Source organism: Phoca vitulina, unplaced genomic scaffold (assembly GCF_004348235.1).
Source record: "Phoca vitulina isolate PV1807 unplaced genomic scaffold, GSC_HSeal_1.0 scaffold126, whole genome shotgun sequence".
NCBI lineage: Eukaryota > Metazoa > Chordata > Mammalia > Carnivora > Phocidae > Phoca > Phoca vitulina.
The window spans coordinates 136,827-150,475 of NW_022589829.1; the positions used below are offsets into that span (position 1 = coordinate 136,827).

The 13,649-nt window shown below is 44.5% G+C and overlaps 1 protein-coding gene across 2 annotated transcripts in view; it reads left to right on the plus strand.

The window, feature by feature from the left end:
* The window catches only part of AFG3L2 (AFG3 like matrix AAA peptidase subunit 2), a 44,208-nt gene extending 32,172 nt beyond the window's left edge, over positions 1-12,036 (plus strand). For both annotated transcript variants that reach the window (XM_032399042.1, XM_032399043.1), the window contains 4 exons: positions 1,815-1,930; positions 5,201-5,401; positions 7,171-7,365; positions 11,236-12,036. In XM_032399042.1, coding sequence (XP_032254933.1) covers positions 1,815-1,930; positions 5,201-5,401; positions 7,171-7,365; positions 11,236-11,478 — 755 coding nt within the window. In that variant the 3' untranslated portion in view covers positions 11,479-12,036. The remainder of the gene's footprint in view (positions 1-1,814; positions 1,931-5,200; positions 5,402-7,170; positions 7,366-11,235) is intronic.
* Positions 12,037-13,649: the final 1,613 nt, after the last annotated feature.

The following is a 13,649-nucleotide window of genomic DNA, read 5'->3' on the forward strand; positions in this document are numbered from 1 at the left end:
GAAGAAGACGGAAGCATCAGAAGGCAGAGAACTTTGTAGTCATTAATGTGAGATAGTGGATTTTAGCTTAAGTAGTCCCAGTGGTAATAGGCAAAAACAAAAACGGACAGCCTTACAGGCCTTGGGAAGAACAGGGTGCTTCAAGAAGCAGCTGGCTGGGCAGAATTTGAGACGGGGCGAGCTATCCACGTGGAACTCTGCAGCACCACGTGCCACAGGCTGTGGTTCCTGTGGTGTGGAGGTGGGTGAGAGGGCTCCGGGGGTCGGGCCCACAGGGTAAACACCGCCTGCAGTGGTAGCAGAGGGGAGGAGAGTGAGCCAGCGGAGTCGCCACAGGCCCACAAGGTGCATCAGCGAGTAAGACAAGGAATAGATGCCACTAAAGGAAACCCAGGAGGTTACCAGAGATGGAGGATAAGGGCAAAGACACGTTTATAAAGCACTCGTCAGCAGGATCAAGTGATGCTAGAGGCTAGTATAGCAATGTGTTTAACCTGGATTAGGTGCTACATCAGTAACTGTTGAACGAATAACAGACTACTTATTCTAGAAGTTTGTTACTGAGAGGAAAAAATCTAAGATGATAGAGTTGTAAGTGGGATTAAAGCAATTCACTGTAGGGGCAGCTGAAAGCTGCATGTCTGTGCCTTTTAGGTGGGGCAACAGTCAGTGCTCAGTGTGAAAGACATCAGGGTGGCACATCCAGGAGGGGTCCTCGCTCTGAGGTACACAGACACTCACCTGCTCACAGCTCAGCTACTATAAACCAGCCAGGAGCAGTTGGTTTGTAGTAAGCATACTGGGAAACTGAAAACTTCAGGGATCAAGCGGGGGGGAGGGGGGCAGGATTCTTGTTTTCTCATATAAGCAAGAACTGCTCAACTCTTCTTAGTAACTCACCCGCCGTAAATCTCCACCCTTCCAGCTCTGTTACTGTCTTGGGTTATGTCATTGGGAACATAACTCTTTTTTTTTTTTTTTAATCTTTCAGACTCATTAATATGTTATCATTTGAGAAATTCTCTCAGATGGGTTACCTTGAACACAACAATTTGTCACAGTGTGACGATTTGTGTTAGTACAAACTATGTAGTTTGTTTCTGTGGTACAAAGGGGCAGAGGAGGTTTAGTATCCACCTTGATCCAGGCCAGAGAAGACTCGTACTTGGACTAGGAGTCCCCCAGCTGTGTAGTCAACACATGGGCCCAACACAGGGGCGTCTCTTGGGTTTATTTTCTCAGGTCTACCCTGCTGCTAGCTCTTGGAACCCCCTGGGCCAGTTGATTAGTGTGCCGGGTGCTGTAGCACTGGCCTAGCCAACTCGCTGGCGAGGTATTTTCAGATCTTCAAACAGCTCGGTTCTCCTCTCTCGTATGCTTTCCATCAGGAACAGACAGCAGGCAGTTTCATGCATGTTGTTTACCCAGTGCTTGAGAATTCCAAGTACCTGGATTAAAAAGGAGATCATTCCACACCTCTTTGTCTTTTCTGAATTTTATGTTTTAAATTGACCTAAGTGCTGAATTTTATTTTGTATTTCTCTTTCCCAGAACAAGATATATGGCTCAAAAGAGTGGGAGAGTTAGAGAGTTAGTGGACCTGGGGGTAATGAATGCATTTTGCAAGTAGCTGGGTATATTTTGGAGTTGGTCCTTTACTTTTAGTCTGACCGTGGTTGGGAATTTCCAAATTATAGGCAGCTTAGTCTCTAAGTCACCTTTTAGATGAGGCGTGTATAGATTGTATAACTGTCTTTTTATGTCGGTGCCACTGAGGCAGTGATTTTGATTTTAACTTGTTATTATTTTGTCAGGCTTAGAGAAAAAAACCCAGGTTCTGCAGCCCGAGGAGAAAAAGACTGTGGCTTACCATGAAGCAGGTCATGCAGTTGCCGGGTGGTATCTGGAACATGCAGACCCACTTTTAAAGGTAAAGCAGTTTGTGTTGAACAGTAGGCAAGCCAACTGATCCTGTGAGCAATTACTTAAGAAGAAAATTGCATTCCCACAAAGGACAGGTATATAAAATTTGGTCAAGAAGTGTGGTAATGATGGTGGGATGAAGAGGTTATGCAAACCCTCCTGCAAAGAAGTTACAAAGTTTAGAAAGAAAACTGCTATTTAAAGGGACCGAACAGTGTCCAAAGCAGACCAAAGCTGGAGAATTTCCTTTTGAAAAGGAGTAGCTGCAATGGGTTAGAATTGGGAGTTCGTGGCTTCCTTGCCTGAGGGTTTTTTCTATGGCCACAGTGATGGAAAAGGCTGGTCTATCATATTGAGGTGGCAGAGGAAAGAATTTGGGATTTGAAGAATATTGGAAATTTAACAGGAAAATCCTGGAAGCAAGAAAGCTACAGAGGAATGAGACCCAAGTCCAAGTAGAAACTCCTCGGCTCCCTGGCTGACCACTAAACTATGCCTGCACAGGAAGACCCCAGAGAGCCTGGCAAAAAAGAAAGAGACCAAAGGGAAATCTCCTGAAAGATGGGTGCATCAAGTGAGATTGGTAAATTTTTGCTTTTTCAACTGAGTGCAGTCCCCATACTGGTGCAGCACGAACCACAGGAAGCCGCAATCTGATTTGCAATGTCAGGGGACCACTGGAAATGGAGGGGGAGCCCCTGAAGCAAGGGAACCACAGAAAAGGTAACATAAAGTGTGCAGAAAACATCCTAGATAGGGGTGCCTGGCTGGCTCAGTCGGTAGAGGGTACCACTCTTGTTGATCTTGGGGTCATGAGTTCAGGCCCCGCGTTGGGGTAGAGTTTAGAAAATAAATAAATAAATAAAAAACCACCCTAGATAATCTATAGAGAAGCCACTAGAACCAGTAGGTGAAATTAGCAAGGTTACAGAATTCAGGATCCATATACAAAAATCAGTTGTATTTCTGTAAATTAGCAATGAACAATTAGAAAATAAAATATTAAAAATTCAATTTCATTTACAACAGCATCCAAAAACACGAAACATGTAGGGGTACATTTATTGAAGTACTTGTAGGATCTGTACACTGAACGAAACAAGACCTAAATAAAAATAGAGATACAGGGACCCCTGGGTGGCTCAGTCGGTTAAGTGTCTGCCTTCGGCTCGGAGTCCCGCATCGGGCTCCCTGCTCAGTGGCGAGTCTACTTCTCCCTCTGCCCCTCACCCTGCTCTCGTGCTCTAACTCTCTGTCTCTCTCTCAAACAAATAAATAAAATCTTTAAAGAAAAAAAAAAGAGCGAGATATACCGTGTCCCTGCAATGTTATGATCATCGTTCTCCCCAGATTCATGTATAGTTTCAGTGCAGTCTCTGTGGTAAACATAGCCGACTTGTTCTGTAGAAATTGATAAGCAGATCTAAAATTTATATGGAAATCAGGTGAACTAGAATAGCCAAAACAGTGAAGTTTGAAGGGGTTACACTGCCAACTTTAATACCTTGTATATAGCTAAGTAATGAAGACTAGTATTGCAGAAGGGACTAAACAGATCAGTGGGATGGAATGGAGCCCAGAAATAGACCCTCACACATAACTGATTAATTGATTTTCAGCAGAGGTGCCAAAGTAATTCAAGGTGGGGAAGATTGTCTTACCAGCAAATGATTCTGGCAACTCAGTGTCACGGGGGAAAAAAGCCAACCTTAACTCTCAGATCATATGTAAAAAATTAATTTGAAATAGACTGTAAAAGCTAAAACACAATAAACTTTTAGAGGAAAACATAGGTCAAAATCTTTGTAACCTTAGATAGGCAAAAATGTCTTAGTACGCAAAAAGGATGAACCACAGAAGAAAAAGTTGATAAATGGGATCTCATCAAAATTGAAAATGTTTTGTCTTTGAAAGACACTGTTAAGAAAATGAAAAGCAAGCCACATATTTTGAAAAATCTTGCAGTATATGTATGACAAAGGACTTGAATCTAGAATACGTTAAAAAAAACTCTTAAAACTCAAAAATAAGCAACCCAGTGAAATCATGGGCAAAAGATCTGAAGGTATACAAATGGACATTAAGCACATGAAGATACTCAATTTCATTAGTCATCAGAAAGTGCAAATTAAGCTACAATGAAATACCACCACATACCCACTGGAATGGTTGAAATTAAAAAGTCAGTCCTGAGTGTTGGTGAATGTCAGTCTAGCTGGGGCTCCCATCCATTGATGATGGGAATGTGAAATGGTATAACCATTTTGAAGAACAGTTTGGTAGTTTCTTATAAAGGTAAACAAATGCTTCCATACAACCAAACAGTCTCACTCTTACATAATCACCCAAGAGAAATAAAAATATGTCCATACAAAGACTTTTACTGCTTGATTCATAATAGCAGTAAACTGGAGACAATCCTGATGTCCCTCAAGAATGAAGTGGATGTTTGGTATGTTTATACAATGGAATGCTACCCAGCAGTAAAAATGAATGAACTATTAATACACATAGCAGTGTGGGCGAATCTCAGAAACAGTGAAAGAAACCAAACAAAATAAAGTACATACTGTATGATTCCATTTATATGCAGTTCCAGAAATTGTGACTAAGTCCCTATGGATTGGTCACATATCTCCAGCTGGGGCTGGAGTGAAGGGGGTTGGGGGGGCGGGTAGGTAAGACTGACCAGAAAGGGATACAAAAGAACTTTGCAGGACGAAGAAAAGATTTTCTGTCTCTGTTGTGGTAGGAGGTTGTGTTTGTCAAAACTCACTGGACTTGTACACTTAACGTGGTGTATTTACTGAATATAAACTATCCCTCAATAAAGTTGATTTTTTAAAAATTTAAGGAATTTACTCCATTGCAAAAAGCACTAGGAAAGAAAATGAAGGCTGCTGAGCATCTAGGTCTGCCTTCCCCTTCGTCCTGTAGAGGAGGATGTGGCTGGGACTCTGTGAAGTTGAATGGCAACTAGGCCACGTTTGAGCTGCCAGAAGGAGTCCTCACTCACCAGCTGTCCTTTCGTCAAGATTAAATAATTTCAAGTGTGTATCACAAAAAGACAAGAAATACTTTCTAGAACTCTAAGGTGAAGTTATTCTAAGAGAAAATACTCCCTCTGAACAGTCAACTGCTAGACCTCATCTTGCCAAGGCTGACGGGTTGCCCAGCTGCTATGCTTATGTTTCGGCGGCGAGCTTATATAGGTAAACCTCATGGTCAACATTTGGTGGCGGGATACTCAACATGTTGTATGTTTTCTGCTTGCCAGGTCTCCATCATCCCGCGGGGCAAAGGACTAGGTTATGCTCAGTATTTACCCAAAGAACAATACCTGTACACCAAAGAGCAGCTCTTGGATAGGATGTGCATGACCCTGGGTGGCCGGGTGTCGGAAGAAATCTTCTTCGGGAGAATTACAACCGGCGCTCAAGACGACTTGAGGAAAGTAACTCAGAGTGCCTATGCTCAAGTGAGTGTATGAAATGGAGGGTTTCTTCCTTGCTCTCTCACATTTGCACCAGAAATGGGCGTTTGTGGTTGGCCCTGAAGCAGCAGACTGGCTATTGTTGTGTTGTGTTTGACTGGCTTAGACTTTTCAGGCAAGAAGTAATTCCTAAAAGGAACTTTTTTTTTTTGGTAGTATATTTAAAGTTTACAGATTTCGGGGCACCTGGGTGGCTCAGTCGGTTAAGCGTCTGCCTTCGGCTCAGGTCACGATCTCAGGGTCCTGGGATTGAGCCCCGCATCGAGCTCTCTGCTCAGCGGGAAGCCTGCTTCTCCCTCTCTCGCTCCCCCTGCTTGTGTTCCCTTTCTCGCTGTGTGTTTCTGTCAAATAAATAAAATCTTTTAAGAAATAAAAAAAATAAAGTTTACAGATTTCTCCTGCTATCTGAAAGTCGAGCAGTCCTGTGAAACCGTTTGGAAGCTGAAATGGCTCAAAGCAAAGAAGCACTTACTGTTAATTGATATGGGAAAATTTCTGAAAGTTCCCAGACCCCAAAACTGACGTCTGGTAGACTGCTTTACCTTGGGACACATCTTGTAATGGAGGCTGCAGTGCCGCTCACTGCCCGGGGGGTGGGCTGCCTCTGTACCAGCTTGCTGCAGAACACATGCGGAGTGCTCTTCTCACCTCTTTTCATAAAAAAAAGTCCTCTTTCAGTTTCTTTTCGGTTAGCGCAAGCACGTACTGCTGTAGGTCTTTCATAAAAGCAAAGTGACACAAGATGAAAGGCAGGGGATACCTATATTACTAAGAGTCTATAAAGTGGGTATGCAGAGTTTAAAGTTCTGTTAGAAGCCTCTGTGATCCCACAGTGCAACACTGCTTGTACTCTGGGCTGTCCCTAAGAGCATCCCTTCTTGGTCCCCTCCCTTCCTGACGGACCAGCCACTCTCCTGACTTGTTACTGTCATACCCACATTTTCCTTGTTTATCCCTGGTACATACATCCCCAAACAATAGAGTTTTGCTGTCTCAGAACTTCATATAAATGACTTTCTCTGGAAACTCCTATAACCCGTATGTCACCTCTTCTTCTGGTCTGTCACCTTTTCCAGTCTTTTTTACTTACTTGTTTATTTTTATTTATTTATTTTTATTTTAAATATTTTATTTATTTGAGGGAGCGAGCGAGAGAGCATGAGTGGTGGGGGGGGCAGAGGGTGAGGGAGAAGCAGACTGGCCGCTGAGCAGGGAGCCTGATGCGGGGCTCGATCCCAGGACCCTGAGATCATGACCTGAGCCGAAGGCAGACGCTCAACGGACTGAGCCACCCAGGTGCCCCTTAAAAAAAAAAAAAAAAAAGTCTTTAAGAAAGACTTGAGGGGCAGACCCCATGGCTTGAGGGAACAGGAAAATGCAAACTCCCTTCTAGGTTGGCACACTGCCCTTTCCAGGAAGAGCCTGGAGGGCATGGGTTTTATCCTCTTGGGTCTGTCAGATCCTTCTTGCTTCTCTGCTTCCCTTCGCGCAGGGAGAAGTATCTTGCGGGTCTCATAGATGTTGTCCATGGGCTTCTTGTCTTGTGTCCCTAATTGAGTATTGCTGCACTGTCTACATAGAACACCCTTGTCCATTCAGCCAACCCAAGGCTGCCATGTAGATTTTGCCAGGTTAAAGAGTGGTAGTACAATGAAATGTGTGGAGTTAATGCCATTATAAAGACTTACTGCCATTTTTTAAGTCAGCCTGTCAGCAAAACCGATGCCCACTACTAATCATGTATTCTTTTCCAGATTGTTCAGTTTGGCATGAATGAAAAGGTTGGGCAAATCTCCTTTGATCTCCCACGTCAGGGTGATATGGTTTTAGAGAAGCCTTACAGCGAAGCCACCGCAAGACTGATAGATGACGAAGTACGAATACTTATTAATGATGCTTATAAAAGGACAGTGGCTCTCCTCACAGAGAAGAAAGCTGATGTGGAGAAGGTAGGTGCTAGTCGTATGAATAATTCTCTACATGGTTTTGCCAAAAAAAAAAAAGAAAGGTTAAAGTGATGGATTGACTGGGTTAGTTTATAGACTTGAGCATTTCCTGTAGCAGGCTAACTCATTCTGATTCTGTGTCTGCTCTGTCTCTGAGGGGGTGGGAGTGCAGTAGTGAGCAACAGTAGGACACAGTCCTGGCTCTTGGGGCTGTTAGCAGTGTGAGTGCAGGATTCATGGAATCTGCGAATAACCACAAAATATGCAACTGAGGCATCCCTCCCCCCTTCCGTGTGTTTTACCCGTACTCCTCAGTAAGGAACACAGCGGACTGACAGGGATTTACCGTTGTCTTTCACCTCTGGCATAAACAGGTAGTGATGAAAGTGCAAATAAAAGCTAGCCCACGTGAAATTGGCACATGAAAATTACCTTTGGCTTAATTATGAGCTTTGCGAATAAACATGCTCTGTGTTTTCTGTCCTACTTCATATGATAGCACCTACCAAAGGGAGGGTTTCCTTCTGAATTCGGTGGATTTCTTGCATCCATTAAACTCAATTATTCTGAATCCATGCAACCAAAATTAGAATTTTTTGTTCTTTGAACATTCCACACTCCTAGAGCACAAATGAGAAAGCCTTTTAGGAGGGATTGACACAGATAAAAGAATATTCCAAGATGTGCTGTTCCGTCAGTAAGGCAATCCAGAAGCATCTGTGATGTCTTTTCACGAAAGTGCCCAGTGCAGGCGGAGAGAGTTGGTGCCCCACACACAGGAGCTCTGAGAAAGGAAGATCAGAGTGGTCAGCGAAGGCTTCGTATAGAAGATAGAACTTAGATTTTATGTAGAAGGGTAGTCACGTTACAGTGAACAAGTTGAGGGGGGAGCAGAGGGTGGTGTGGAGGCCTGGTGAGCAGGAGGTGTGTGGGGAGCAGGGCAGGGTTGAGCAGATAGTTGGGGGGAGGGAGCTACAGTACCCAGGTTCTCAAAAGCTAGCTAGGAAGTTTAGAAACACAGTTTTAGAAATAAGAGTGACCTTCAAAATGATCTGATCCAGCCCTTTGTTTTATAGCAAGGAGTCCTTAAAGAGTGTTGAAATGAAGAAGTTCATCATTTGCGGGAGTGTGGCAGCCCAGGGAGTGGCAGAGACTGGCTCAGGGGCTGGTGCGGGTCACTCAGTTGGACACAGTGCTGGGGCTAGCACTGGAAGTAGGGCAAAGGCAGATCTGAAAAAAACTGAGATTTATTGGTTAAATGCACGGAGTGAACGAGAAGAAAGCCCTTGAGATGATGACTCCTGGTGGCAAACACAGAGGGTGGGGATCAGTCTTAAACCCAAGAGGACACGAGCAGTGGGCATTTGTGAATGAAATGTGGACAGCAAGTCCAGGCTGGAGATAGGATCTGTTGGTGGTCCCCCCATAGCCAGATGTAGAAAAGAAGGACCTGAGCCATGGAGGACCGTGGAGGAGCTCACTCGAGACCCCTAGCTGCAGGAGGACAGTGTGCATTCATGGATTCAAGAGGAAGCTTCCATGTGCACACCATAGATGCCAAACAGGTCCAGGGAGTTGGACCCAGTTATCTAGCCTTCTGAACGTACAGTGCATGTACTGACAGTGGTAACAAAGACATGTGTGGGAAAGGGAAATGGATTCAGCGGAGTGAGGATCTGGAAACACTGCGGAGTCCGGAAGTACTGTTTGGCCCATTTGAGAAAATTAAATCTGTAAAGAGTAATGTTGAGCCAGCCAGGAGATGGGGAGCCATCAAGAGGAGAGGTGGCTGGAGATTTTCCTGCTAGGACTAGTGTCCTCCAAATTCTGGGCCTCAGTTGACTCCTCTGCTGGACAGGATAATACATAAGGGCTAAGCTTTAGGAGAATAAGAGTAAGTGGCTAGCATCCACCTATCATCCACCCGGTGTACCGGGTACCGCTTAAGATGCATGAACTTCTCTAAAGCTCCCTGCAGCCTTAGGAGGTGGAAACACTATCATCCCATTTTACAAAAGAAGAAACTAGTACAGGGAGAGGTTAAGTAACTTTGCTTAAGGTCATACAGTTGGTAAGCAGCAAGACCAGGATTTGGACCCCATGTCCTGTCTGCAGAGCCCTTCCCGTTAACCTCCGACCAAGCCTGTGCTGTTGAATGTGGTTAGTCCCAAGTGAAGTGTGCTCTGAGCACACTGGGTTTTAAAGGCTTGCTATGAAAAAAGGAAGGTAAATATCTCAGTAATTGTTTATATCATTACATGTTAGAACGATACTGTGTTTGGGGGCACCTGGGTGGTTCAGTCAGTTGAGTGTCCGACTCTTAATTTCAGCTCAGGTCATGATCGCAGGGTCATGAGATCGGGCCCCACGTTGAGCTCTGCACTCAGCTCAGTCTGCTTGAGATTCTCTCTCTCCTCTCTCTCTGCCCCCCCTTCTCACTCTCTAAAATAAATAAATCTTTGTGAAAAATGATACTGCATTTGATATATTGGGTTAAATAAAATGTATTATTGCAATGTAAGTGGTTATGCACAATGTGTAAATAGACAAATTGAGAGTTAATGGTGGTCTAAGAAGACAACCTGGTTATGTTTTTAAGAGTTTTTATCTCTTAGAGACAAAAATATATATGGATAAAATATGACAGCTGGGATTTTCTTCAGAGTAATCTAGGGAGTAGATGAGACAAAAACGGCTCTAAGTTGAGGACTGTCAATAGTGGCTGCATGGGGATTCGTTATCCATTTTCTGCTTTTGTGCATATTTGCAGTATTCCATAAACTGATAAAACAGAATAAAATTGATTTATTTTTTGGTATCTTTAAAAACAGGGTTTCTAGTGTAAAAGCGCAGATAAGTCAAATTTCTAAGTAGGGAGTTACCTTAGAAACTAAATCTATTTTATGAGATCAGTTGATATTTTAACCCGCTTTGCTGTCTTTGTAATGGTCAGATGCTCTAATAGCCATTGTCCTGCTCCACCCTGACACCCTCACTCACCTCCATACACATAGTTGGTCAGCTTTCCCAGTGTCCTGTTAAGATGTGTACTGTCAGGGCGCCTGGGTGGCTCAGTTGGTTAAGCGACTGCCTTCGGCTCAGGTCATGATCCTGGAGTCCCTGGATCGAGTCCCACATCGGGCTCCCTGCTCAGCAGGGAGTCTGCTTCTCCCTCTGACCCTCCCTCCTTTCATGTGCTCTCTCTCTCTCTCTCATTCTCTCTCTCAAGTAAATAAATAAAAAAATCTTTAAAAAAAAAAAAAAAAAAAAGATGTGTACTGTCAAATTTGTGGTTCAAGCATAGAAATGACTAGAACTTCAAGATACATGTTTTCGTATAAACCTTCCTGGCTTCCTTTTGTATCTCTGCCCTTGTCTTTATTTTTTCAACTAACTTTTTTAAAATTTCTTGCTTACCTCTTTCTCCCCTTTCCCCCAGCTTGCCCTCCCAGCCACTTTTCTAAGTTTGTAATGTATCCTTCCAGAACTTCTTTATGTACATGTAAGCACATAAAAAGATTTATATTCCTCTCTTTTTAAAGGCAAATGTAGCATACCATAAAGGGTGTGCATCTTGCTTTTCTCACTGAATATGTTTCTCCAAGATGTATATATAACAGATTCTTCATTACAGGTGCATAATTGTTCATTGTGTGAATGTATCCAAATGTATTTAGCCCCTCCCTTACTGGTGGACATTTGTTTTTTCCAATATTTTGTTTATTTTACTCTAAAATCCTGGGACCTTGTCTATATCTTTTCAGTGGTCTTAAATCCTATTTTGGAGTGGGGTTAGCTATAAATAAAAAAATCATTAGCTTTGCAAAGACTTTGCTAAGAAATTGTGTTTAATGGAAATTGTTCATATTTCAGGTTGCTCTTCTATTATTAGAAAAAGAAGTGTTAGATAAGAATGATATGGTTGAACTTTTGGGCCCCAGGCCATTTGCGGAAAAGTCTACCTATGAAGAATTTGTAGAAGGCACTGGCAGCTTGGATGAGGACACTTCACTTCCAGAGGGCCTTAAGGACTGGAACAAAGAACGGGAGAAGGAGAAAGAGGAGCTCCGGGATGAGAAAATCACCAACCAGATCCGAGAAGGGAGACCATTTTAGCTTGTGCCTTTGTCAAGGTCGACTCTGGCTTTCTCAGAGGAATAAGGACACTGCGGGGCTGATCATAACCATCTGCTGACCTGGTTGAGATGGTGGGAAGAGGAGTCCTTAGTCCTCAGCCTCTGGAGTCACAGCCTGGGTGGCAGGTGACTTTCGGAAGGCCCAGGAGAATGTTTCCCCGAGCCCGCCAGGCTCTCAGACAGCGGCCGGGAGCATGGAGAGGGCACCCAGCGCCGCTCCCTCCACCATCTGTGGTGCCAGCTGATGTGTGGCGGGGACCGACCAACCATCCGTGGAGGCTTGCTGGTGTGGAAGAGGTGTGTTGTTCTCGTCCCATCACCCACTCTTCATTCCTGCTTCCCTTCAGAGTTTCCCTCTGTGGATGAGCTGTGAAATTACATTGGAGTCCTGATAAGAATATTTTAAGTTGGCGTAATACTTTAAAGATTGAATCCAGATCACATGTTGCTGTTTTAATGGAATGGTTTTCTACAGAGAGCTGTAACAGATCTACAGATATGAATGTATTATGTAAATACGGCTTCTTTACATCAAAAATAAAGTGTACTGTACTTTTTTCCTTCTGAACTCAACAAAGGGTCACTGTTTTATGCTTGGGGTATTTTATTTTTTTAAAGATTTTATTTATTTGACAGAGACACAGTGAGAGAGGGAACACAAGCAGGGGGAGTGGGAGAGGGAGAAGCAGGCTTCCTGCGGAGCAGGGAGCCCGATGCGGGGCTCGATCTCAGGACCCTGGGATCATGACCTGAGCCGAAGGCAGACGCTTAACGACTGAGCCACTCAGGTGCCCCTTGGGGTATTTTCTTTTAGAAAACATAATGGAAAGGAATTAAGTGTTCTAACTTTGGAGAGAGGAATCCTTTAAAACCTCACTCCTGCTGGTTACCAGCTCCCACAAGAGGCTTGTGAACTTCTAGAGTCGTACATTCTGGAATGATGAACTCTGGATATAAAGTACATTGATACAAAGTCAGTGCAAGAATCTGATGATGGCATCAGCTTACATCCTCCCTAGGCTGGTCGTGACCAGACGTTGGTCCTGGCATCTGGGTCTAGAAGTCAGTGTGTGATCATAGCAGGTCCGGCAGGCTGTCCCAAACCAGCACATTGGATCTCAGTTACTTCAGCTTGCCTTGTGTGTTCTTGATGCGGTTAAGTATGTGGTGGGAACAACCACTTCTCAGACTTCAGACATAGATTCAGATGGCATCCCTGGAACAGCGCTGGACCGATGGGGAGGGAGGTGGTATGGGCAGGCTGCTCTGACCCTGGACCACTCCTCCAGGTGGCCCAGAGATGCCGAGCTCCAGCTCACCGGACCACAGAGCCATCTGTGTGGATGCCAGTAACTCAGTGTTCCAGGAGCATGGGAGCCTTCCTCAGCTCGTCCTGCAGTCTCTCAGCTGCTCTGCCCAGTGACCTGCAGATGTAACAGACTTACTGCCTCCCTTCCTCAGAGGATGTTTGTGGGAGGTGATTCAGTGAAGAATTGTTTGAAGGCTGTATGATTCACTTGGCCATCAGGATGTCTGTGCTGTTCCCCACACGATCCGTAGACAATAAGACTGTACTTCCTTAACCACTGTGAGGAGGGGCGCGGCAAGTGCGGAGGTTTGGGAGCCCTCTGCTGTGAGGCCTCCTGAGTGGAATGAAGTGGGTGGTGCCAAACTTGAGTCAGGTTTGACTCAGTAAGAAAAGGGACAAAGCCGTGCGTGAGATGGTTGGTCAGATGGTAACTCACATCTGCACTTCTAATTCAAGCTTGTGGAGTCTTGAGAAGGCAGCCAGCGTGGCCTGGAATAGCTACCACAGCCATCCTCAGGTTTCCTGACCTGCACAAGGAGGCCCACAGCACGGTGGTGACCAGTGCTCATGCTGGCTCCCACATGGAGCCTGACTCAAACCAGGGGTTCACAGCACTCATCCTTTCTTCCAAGGTCAGTCAAACCTAGCATATTTCCAGGTTAGATGTGGATGGTAAGATACTTATTTTTACTGTAGTCTCACAAAGTGTAGTGCAGATTTCTGCAGAAATGGGGTCCGTTTTCACTGCAGTTCAAGTCATGCTGCTGTGTTTAGTGATTCCCTTTCCATCTACCCAAGGTTGGGGCTCGGCACAGGATAGTTACTGGGTGTAAGCCATGGCA